At 34.4% G+C, this 11,155-nt stretch overlaps 1 protein-coding gene across 1 annotated transcript; it reads right to left on the bottom strand.

Moving 5' to 3' along the window:
• Nucleotides 1-3,631: 3,631 nt before the first annotated feature.
• On the bottom strand, nt 3,632-10,458 carry CMT2 (DNA (cytosine-5)-methyltransferase CMT2). The gene is given in 20 exon segments (NM_001366667.1): nt 3,632-4,117; nt 4,543-4,646; nt 4,740-4,809; nt 4,915-4,958; nt 5,029-5,133; nt 5,221-5,309; nt 5,493-5,580; nt 5,673-5,759; nt 5,841-5,909; nt 6,009-6,338; nt 6,469-6,535; nt 6,620-6,678; nt 6,828-7,157; nt 7,276-7,445; nt 7,553-7,652; nt 7,733-7,852; nt 7,936-8,043; nt 9,300-9,399; nt 9,493-9,530; nt 9,802-10,458. Coding segments are annotated over 20 exon segments (2,802 nt in total). The 5' UTR covers nt 10,363-10,458; the 3' UTR covers nt 3,632-3,954.
• Nucleotides 10,459-11,155: the final 697 nt, after the last annotated feature.

Below are 11,155 nucleotides of genomic sequence, written 5' to 3'. Positions count from 1 at the left end.
GTCTTTGGTCTTTGTCCATATATAGCTAACTTCAAATCAAATCTCTCCTCTTCGTATAATCCTTCATATCACGAATTCAATTAGCTAAATCAAACATTATTTATACAATTATTGAATTTATTTCACTAATCCAATAGATATGTCTAGGAACACAAACCATACTAAAATAATCACACTCGATGATACCATATTTATACTTTTGAGTAAAAATCTTTCCTTTTATAAGAATTTGAGTAAAAGGTGTTTTCTTTCTAAGAATTTGAGTAAGGTGTTTTCTTTCTATCGTTTATTTAATGTTATGAAGAATTAAGTGTGGAGTTTGACAGACTCGTATTTTTAATATCATCGATCAATGATTTAACGAGTTCCTAATCTTTGGATACTTTTCCTATCTCTCTCTCTCTCTCTCTCTATATATATATATATATATATATATATATATATTATATGAGTTGCTCCATCTAATCTTTTTCGTGGTTGATAATATTATTGCATATCATGATGAGAGTAGTTGCACTTGTATGTATTCTTTTTTTTATAATTAACATAAATGTTGTAGTGTTAAGAGCTAGTTACATTATTTCATCATTCTTTTTAAATTAATTACAAAAATTTGTTTAAAATTTATGGATTTCATACACATCACTGGACGTTCGAATACATCAACAACCGGATACACAAGAGAGAAGGAGGAATGTACCAAAAAGGGATAGAGATGTATCCGAGAGGAAGATAGAGATGTATAAGAGAGAAAAGACTAATACATCCGATTTTTTTTTAAAAAAAAAAGTATAACAAAATTTAAAAATTATAATAAAATACTATACGTATTTAAATAATTTTTCCTAAATCTATCGGCACATATTATCGATCCCCAAAAGCAAAAGATAGAAATGAGACAAACTAGCTGGTAGCTAGCTACCTATATTTAATTTATCTTTTCTATTATGCCATCAATTAATAAAGTCTTGTTAAGAAAATAGACCGAATGCCTAATTCAACCTTTTAGTTGGAAAAGTGAGAATTTTCCAAATCGTGTAAGAAGTTCTTTGTGGAAAACTTTCAACCTTAATTACAATAAGGATTACTTATAAAATCTTTCACTTAATTTATCCTCCGTAAAAACTTAATTAGACAATATGATGACAAAATATTGTCGGTTTTATTCGATAGATTTACTATAAATTCTAATTTTAAATTGCGATCAGAGACAGAGTTAGGTGGGAGTTCATGGGTTCGAACGAACCCATTAGCTTTTTCGTGAATTCCCTAATTTGTTCTAGAAAATAATTAAATATTTATGTAAATTAATTTGTGAACCTCTAGCAAAGTTAATTGACAGTTACTAACGAAATTTAGAACCGCGGAACTCTTAATTCTCGTTTCGCCTCTGACTGCGATCAGTGTAATTAATTTTCTTTTATAGCAATAGTGTGAAAATTTTCTCTTGGAAATTAATGAGAAAGAATATCATAGTTGGCAGCCAAGGAAGAACAAAACTAGGTTAGGTTTTGATTGGAAATCATATGAATAATTCAACGTAGTTTCAATTTTGATGCCTCCTATGTATGTACTTTAATCATTATTAATATTAAAATTGGATCAAATTTAAATTTGTATTAAAAAATAAAAAATATTTTTTTTATTGAAAATAAAACGCTTCATAATAAAGAGTTATGATGATATTACAAATAAATCGTATGCTAATAGTTAATTATATATACATATCTCATATCCCTATTCTTTTTTTAAATTACAAAAATTCAATTAAATTATAGGATCTCGGATACATCAATAATACGTGGATGCATAACTCTCGGATTGTGAATGATATGGGAGGAAATATACAAAAGGAGAGAGATAGAAATGTATCAGTAATTTTTTTAAAAAAAATAAAAATCGCATGCCGATTTTATGATTTATGTCCTTTGCTAGTTAAAAGTCTTGCTCTTGATGGGAGTTGTGCATTATGTCAATTCAAACGTTGAAATATTATGTTAATTACTCCCTCCAATATGGAGTAAAATAGTACTCTAATTGATATATTTTGGATTTGGCTAATTTTGATTTTCTTTGCATTTTACTTTTTAGGTTTGACAATAAATATCACTAAGTTTGTACATTAAATGAGGATTGTATCCAAGGAGTAGATTTTGTGAAACATAGGCACTAATAAATGATTATGATAATCTTAAGCTTAAAATTTAACAGTGACCATCAAACATTAATATATCATCAAACTTTATATTTCCTCACACATACACTAGTACTGAATTGATTTGGGAAGACATCCTTGCAACTCATTCTTGCTTATATCAACACCGACTAGTACTGAATTGCTTAAGTTGACGAGAGAAGTGGTTATTGCTCAAGTCTAGTTCCATCCAGTATGGGAGGGATGGTATTTCTCCATTCAGGGAGTTATTTGATAGCTTAAGTGTGTTCAGATTCTGCACTCCACTTGTAAACTGAGGCAATGTCGGTTCCGAGAAATTGCAGGAACTAAGTACCAATCTTTGCAGTGAAGTTAGATAGCCAACCAAGAGAGATGCACGGCTATTCCATTTGGTCTTTGGAAAATAACCATTTACCTGATCATTGTTACTTAAGTGTTTCCAGGTTAAACATACTCTCAGGTATTATCCCATACAATCTTCCCAACAAGTTGGCTCAATCACATGACCAGTCATCTCATCACATATTATTCCAACAATCTTTGTTCATGTTCCATGAACTCGTTTTAGGATAAGACAGCTTGTCACAAAGTAAAGATGCAGATGCAGATGCATCAACAACAAAAGACTGATTGAATTCTACAAGGGCAAGACTTTTTATCTCTGGGGCATATTGCGAATGAGGACAAAACAAGTTGACAAAGAAAGAAAGATGCAAGTAGAAACAAGAGACTCATTTTGCAAGAAAAATGGTTGGTAATGAAGAAAGAAACTTGTGCTTTGTGTTATATTCCCAAATCAAAATTCATGATATGTATATATATATACACACACAACATCGGTCGGAGTTGAATCTTGTTGGTCTTCTTAAGCCACCAGTCCTTTACAAGTTGATTTTGGTCAACTTTCTACTTCCTATGTCTAAATTAAATGTATCGTTTCAGTGGAGAAAAGGACAGTTCCAACGACATATATCAAGTGAACACACAAGTCTTTCCGTCGAAATTTAAAATAAAACTTTATATAGTTCGTTGGCTATAGTTGGCCAACGACCTTAGTTTCCACTTTGATTTTTGTCATTGTTCAACAGAACATATATACACCTTACTTCAATCCCTGTGAATTGGGGTAAATATTTCCTTCCCATTTCTACATCAACTTTAGCAATTATACTGGAGAAACAAGAAACAAAGGGAAAGTTCCTAATGAATGAAACAGCAGTTCCTCAGAAAGACTTGTGTGTTCACTTGATAATCAAGTCTTCTGGTGGTAAAGGTAGTAGTGTGACTATACAAGTTGGAGGGCATAGATGTCTACTATAATCAAGTTTAAGGGCATATAAGAGAAGCAGTAGCATTTAAGGATCCGTGGAACTAAGAGATTAAGACCCCTCTATTCCAACTGAAAAAAAATACAAGTTACAGCTCCTATTTCTTGAAGACCAACTTGGACATGGGTTGGTGAAATTAAATTTCCTTAGTGAAGTTACACAGATGCCAAATATAATGTGTCTAAATGTTTTCTCACAGTTTACAACTTGAAATGTTACATGAAATTGAATGCTCAAAATACATTTTCTGGGAACTAGAATAGAACATGACACACGTTCACCTTGCTATTACATAAACCCACGCCTTCACCAGCTTCAACATTGGCATGATTGTATTGTGAAACAATGTCTGAAGGCAAATTAATCAATAAAACTAAGATCCTAAAAATAATCATCCCCCATACAGAGGGTGAAAGATAGTTTGGTAATCTCAATTAGTTAATGTTTAAATTATTGTGACACTTCATTACAATTCTGATCCTCATGAGAAGGGAAATTTTTTGGCAAGGTGAACAATGGTGTTTCTCCAGATAATCCCTTTATTGACATGGCCAAAGAATAGCCCAATGCTCGGGCAACTGGAACTGCAACTGCATTACCTACTTGCATGTACCTGAGTGTCATATAACAATGAAAATATGTCACAGCAAGCAACAAAATGTTGTTTCAAATATCAAAGAAACTCAGATGAAGAAGGCAAGTGACTTATTCCATTCATAGGAAGCTTCTACTAAAAAATAATAACAGATCTCCAAAGCTTCTTCTAGGTTGGTTTAGTATATTAATAACCATAACAGCCATTATAAGAAAACAAAAGCCAAGTAACTTTTTCCATTCATAAATATCTCCCAAATACTGGCAGCTCTGGCAAGTTTCCTAATTCTCTTGTTAGTTTAAGCTCACGGTAGCATGATATTTTAAGTGAAAACAATAAAAACATGTCCCCTTCCCTCAGTCGCCAGCCTATTGGTGATATAGAGCAAAGCAGGGATTTAATAAAAGAAATACTGAAATCTCAGATTTTAGTCATAGCAATACCTTTCTTTTATTGGACCTATCAACTTGTAGTAGTCAGGAAAACCTTGGAGCCTTGCATTTTCACGAATTGTGAGCACTCTATCTTGTAGTGGATGTACTATGGTCTGGAAGAAACATGAGAATAAAGAACAATGCATCAGGATGAAACAAGATAAATAATTTTATGAATTAACATAGATGGCAAAGGTTAAAGCTACCTGATTATGGGGTTCAGCTCTCGTCACAACTGTTGGGACAGTTTCATCCCACCACAAACGACCAAATGGTCTGCATGATGTCACAATTAAAAATAGTATTTAGCATTATGGAGAGGGAGGTGGAAATAAATAAAGATACCAACTCAACAAGGGGGGGAAAGAGATTTATCATTACTTTGAGGAACTACCACCAACGAAGCTCATCGCATAGTCAGGGACCTGTTAATTTTAAGCATCATCAGATCCTGAAAATGAACACAATATCTACATCACTCCAACAAAATCATACCAAAGGCTTCCCAGAAGGTAGCTTTACTCTCTCCACGTCTGGGTCCCATTCAACTTTATTATCTGGCCGAACACGAACTCCGGGCAAGTCCCTGAAGTTTGCACCCTACAATCACAGAAGGTCAAGAACTCAACATTTCAAGTAGCTCATCACTTAGTACCACAAATGGCATGACAGAAACAATTTAATTACCTTCCGCTTTGGAATTTGACATACACGCTGATGATCATCTTCGTTCAACTGAAGAGGACGATGATCATATAGTACGCTTCCCAACAACCCTACAAAATGACCAGAATGCATTAGCAAAACTCATCAATGCAGAACCCATTTCAAGCTCAGCCCTAGTTACAACATTAAACTTTTCAAAATAATAATTAAGAGTTGTGTTTGCTGATACTTCTCTGATGCAAATGTGGAACAACAAAACCTAATTGCTCTACAAGCAAAATATGTGGACTCACCATCCCTCCCCATTCTTATAAAATGCTGGAAATCAGATTTAGGCTCATCAGTGTAAGGCATTTCATCTCTTGGCTCATTGTTCTCCACCTAAAGAGAAAATCATATGCAAAAAAGAGTAACTAGTTTATGTTTAAGTAATTGGAGGTGCATCCAAAACAACTTTAATATCTCATACATACCAAAGGGAGATCAGAAAGTGCATCACCAAGAAAGAGTTCTTTCTTTAACTCGAGATCCCTGACTGAATCATACGCAACTGTGTTTGACTGCATTAGCACACAGATAGACATTTAGTCAATTATCAATTGATACAGCATTCATGACATTTTAAAAAATCAAAAGCCTACCTCAAATTCTACGGGAATAACACCCCTCACAATAACTTTATGTGTGGGCAATGGATATTGTGGCAACTTCTGCAACATGACAAGATTTAAGCAGAGTGAGGATGATGGATAGGTGCATTGAATTCAATTTTGGAAAAATATTAACTTAAAAATCAAAATCATTATTACCTCTGATGAAAGAGCTCCAAACATGAAAACACGCATACGAAATTGTGGAAGACCATACGCACCAGCTGCCATCATTCCCATCCGTGCTTGGTAGTTCATCCCTACAAGTCTGCTCAATGCATATCGCCCAAGGAAACCATTGGAGAATTTGACAAGGTCCACCACATTCTCCATTAATACAAACCTGGGTTTCAAGAAATCCACAATGTCCATGTAGACATCAAGTTGTTTATTTTTGGGATCCTGCATCGGATTTTCTTTATTCCTAAAACGATTGAACCCACTGATTCCTTGGCAAGGTGGTCCACCGCATACAACATCAACATCACCCTAGAAAATAACCAACAGAAAATTCAATCAGTATGGTCAGCATTACAAATCGTTAGCAAGTTGATAACCTAGAAGTGGTTCAGATCTTTTAACCCCAAAGCCAGTAGGACTGAAAGAGGGATTTACTTACAGGCAACGGCAAAAGATTTGCTTTGAAGCCTTTCACCACAAACTCACTGATTTTCTTCGGGCAGTCACTATACAAATGTCAACTAGTTAGAAACAATGTTTTTAAACAAATAAACATAAAAATTTCAGAATAAATTGTTTCATGTGTATACCTTAAGCCATCTATTGGCTCCCAGGTGTCTTCCTCTGGACCATAACCTCTCCAGCGAACCTAGGCACAAAGTAATCAAAGTGATTTCAGAAAATGACAAGTGCCAGAAACACACAGAAAAAAAAACATAAAATGACTTCAGCTTTTCCACATAATAAATCTGTGTTCTACCAAAGAATTAAAGAATTCCAAGCTCAATGGTCAAGTACCTTGAAGTAAAGTCCAGGTTTGTTATTCTCTTTTGGATCTCCATAACAAACTTCTAGGAGTTCTTCGACCTCAAAAATTTCACCTTCTTTATCATCACCAGAATCTTCACCTTCATCATCATTTTCTTCATCTTCATCAACTTCATCTGTTACTTTCAAATGAGGGTGTGGAGGAACACTGCCTTTTATCAAGGAACAAGAGACACAGAGCTGTACCCACTCCTTCAGAAGTGATAGGAAATCACTGGCATACTCATTCCTCACCTGAGTCTCAGGGTGGTTCAATCTCAAACTGTCACATGCATGTTTGTTAAGGTCAACAGCCCATTTCTGCATCCAAGATTTTGTATTAACAGGACTAAAGGTCTTATCAAATATCAAGAAAGTAAGTCATATTCTGCTGGTTCAAATTGGCAAAACATAGAATAAGTTGAAGGAAAGAACATACAGTAACAAGTTTAACGCCTTTGCTATTGGCACCCAAGCATAACCCTGTGGACATTGCTCCACATCCTGAATATAGATCCAAGAGCTTCTTTTCCAGATTGTGTTCTTTGACCTCACCAGCATCAATGTCACTTGATATAGTAGAAGATGAACTAACTGGACTTGTAGTATCTAAAAAGAATTGACCTCTCAATTAGGCATGTTTAAGCTTGAATACTAACACAAAAGGACCAACACTGTTGGACAATAATTGAAAAGAGTCGACAAAAAATAAATACCAGGAGGCAAGCTAATGAAGGAAGAGTATGGAAGCAAGTACTTCATGTCATAGTAGAAATCACAATTTGATTTTACATTTTCCTTGAACTGTGAAGTTGCCTGCAGCAATATTCTGCATTTTTAGTTCAACCACTCAATACCAATTCACAGTACTCACCAGCAAGGTAACAAAGACATACATTTGAGGGCACAGGAACAATCTTTAGTTTGGTCACAAGGCAATCAAGAGGATTGTCATCCTTGATTTCAGAAAGGAATACACGTTTTTTGTCAATGAACTGATCATGGCTTTTAATAACCTAGCAGGGAAAAAGAGATGTGAGACCATGATAGCATCACAGGGGGCAAGAACCTTTCAGATTATAGAGTTGGCATTTCTTACAGTATCCTTAGCTCTGTAAAACCACTGAGCTGTAAAATACTGCACTCCGTCAACTGCTTCAAAGAATTCAACAATCTTGCAAATGTAATCGTCCTCACCATCAGCAGCCTAGTTACATGATAGATAATAAAAATTAGTCAATACATGGATACATTTTATGGCCATAAGTAAAATAACAAACCTCAACTTACAGTAATTGGGCTATGATAAATGGAGAAAAATTTCAACCAACTGTAAAATATGAACCTTGGGCCTAACTCAAACCAAAACTAGCTCATGAGGGAGTATAGCTCAAATATAAACTAGGAGACCATCAATCCATTCCCCAATAAGTGTAGGACTCTAACGAACTCTAACACCTCCACAACCACCACACACCTAAACTCACCAAGACCACCAATTAGATTGTGGACAACATCACCATAGGTACCTAAACAGTGACAGATCTAGCTCTGATACCATAAAAGGTGTGAACCTTGTGTTTAAATAACCCCAAAAGCCAAGTCATAAGGAGAAAACTACCAAATCTATACAAGCAGTTTCATGGTAAGTTGAGAGTCCAATGTCAACACAAACAACGGCAACTCTTTTAATTTTAACTTTAATCCTGGGATGTTCAAACCCAATACTAAAGGACTTTTAAGTACTTTATGCATATCTTAAATTTAAAACCACAACATTAAAAAGTATTTATTTACTTACATTAACTTTGTGTCATGTCAAAACCAATCAAACAAATTGAAACAGAATTTTTTTTAATGCTATCTAAGAAAACACATATCAAAGTAGATGTAAAGATAGGGCATCCATGCTAACACAAACCCAAAAACTAGCTCAAGAGGGAGAATTGCACAAGTCTGTATAAGCAATTCACCAACCAAGGTGACGCTAACACCTATTTACACAAAGGTCCAACTAGAGTATGAACCACAAATCCAAGGAGGATAAATCTGGCTCTAATACCATGTATATATCAAATAAGAAGAAAAGCTGACATAAAATTACATGAAGTGACACGATTATATACATATAGATCTTTCTAACTATGGAAGTAATTAAAAGGAAAGTCCTACAGATTTGCTATGAACCCCTAGAATTAAGTTGTCCACATATATTACAAGGAATATGACTATATTCATTCCTTAACAGTAAGCAAACATACTAGATCCCCAATTATCATCTCCACCCATTATCTGTAAAAAGCTCCACTTGCCACAAATAAGGCCCAGATACAATTTAACATTAAGTTAATAATTAAGACTACATAAAAAGTACCCACATTCCTATCAAACCTATTGTAAAGAGTATATCAACACAATGAAAGGACCTGAATAATGTATGTTTATGGTTAATTTACACTTTACCTTCACATGTGCATCATCCTCGAGATAATATATCTGACCATCAACATCTGCTCGACTAAAATGGCACTTAGCTTGAATTAACTGGTCCGGATCATCTTGACTGTAACATGAAAGTACCAAAAACACATAAATCCTTGAACTAATTTATATATAACAAAAATGATGTTGGAGTGGAAAGTGGTTCAAGACTTACCCATTTAAGCTCTTGGTACCATTTTCTTTCCCTTTATTCTGTTTACAAAAAGAAATAGCCATGTAAGTAAAATATTGAATAAAGACAAATGATGCCAAATAAAAACGGATTGATAGACTATCAACAACAGTCCCTTAAATTATGCTTCTTATTTCAGATAGCATCAAGTTTGGCAGCAGAATATCAGATATACCATATAGAAAGCATAATTTCATGCCATTTAAAATTATATTAAACGTTTTTGCAACTAAATTGCAAATATTTCAAAGTAAAGAATATTTAAAATCTCAAAGTAAGAATCTTTCTTACATAGCGATGAGGCCACTTCAGTCTAGCTTCTGCATCCGGAACAGGGTCACCGGCAAGTACACACTCTTCATCTTTAACTTTCTCAGCCCTCTTAGGCTTCCTTTTGGAAGGTGAAATCGACAAGCTCTTCTTCAGACTCCCTAGCTCCATTCCATCTACTTCTTCCTCTTCCACAAAATCACTCCCAGCTACAGAATCCACCAAAGGTTCCACCTTTACTGCAGCTCGCCTCGTGGATTTCTTGCTCGGCGTCTCCGAATCAGACTCAGATACGAAATCTCTATCAGCTGGTGAAGCTACACCAGATTCTGCCTTTTCAACAGTTGGCTTCTTCAACTTCTTGTTATTGCTTTCCGATTGACAAGCTACCACTGAACTTTCAGCTGTTGTTCGTCTCGTGGATTTCTTCTTTGATGATAAAACAGGTTCCGGTTCAAAATCGGAATCAGATGGTTGAGCTACTACTGGATCTGGTCTTTCAACTACAAGTCTCTTCGACTTCCTGCTGCCGGATGAAGACTCTGGCTTTGTAGCCGGAGAAGATTTCCGTTTGCTTGGCATTGGGATATCTGAAAAGATGAAGTAGTAGGTCGCAGCGGCGGCGGCGAACGTGCAGTGTGTACAGTGGCGGGAGGATGAGGGAATATAAGAGAGAGCAAAAAAACAGGAGAGCTGTATTTGGCTTTTATAATCTCTTGTTTTTTTGGGCTTAGCGAAAATATTTGAAATTAGTAAAAAGGCGGGACTGGCGGAATTATTGGACAATTTCAAAAGCCAATTGAAATATGGACTCAGTTACATTAAAAAGCCCATATTTTTTAAAAAAAAATTATAATTCTAAATTAAAGTTACTGTATCAATCATACTACAAACTGAAATTAAAGTATTGCTATAAAAATAATAAATTATCCTTTTTTAAGCCAATAAAAAAGGAAAATAAGTCATTTAATGAAAAAAATAATTTTAAAATAAATATTTATTTATTTCATTCGTGTGGATTGAGAAAAAAAAATATATGCCAAAAATTCATAATAAAACATGGCTTAAAAGAAGAGTAGTAATATTTCGTATAATCAAATATTGATTGACATTACTTGTGAAATGTTTTTAGTCAAGCTTGACTTAATAAATGTAGACATATTATGTTCTCAACTTACATTCATGCTACTACATTATTTTAAAGTGTCCGATTACACGGAAGAAAGTGCATTTAATTTACTTAATTATAATGTGACAATAATTAATTTTGCTATCACATGTTATTTAAAGTACTTGTTTTAACATGCATAAAGTTATATAAATATTATTGCAAAACGAATGTAGACTATGTAAATATAACTATTGCCCTGGTTAT

The sequence above is a fragment of the Solanum lycopersicum genome, chromosome 12 (genome assembly GCF_036512215.1).
Source record: "Solanum lycopersicum chromosome 12, SLM_r2.1".
Classification (NCBI taxonomy): Eukaryota; Viridiplantae; Streptophyta; class Magnoliopsida; order Solanales; family Solanaceae; genus Solanum; species Solanum lycopersicum.
This window is presented reverse-complemented; position numbering and strand designations above follow the sequence as displayed.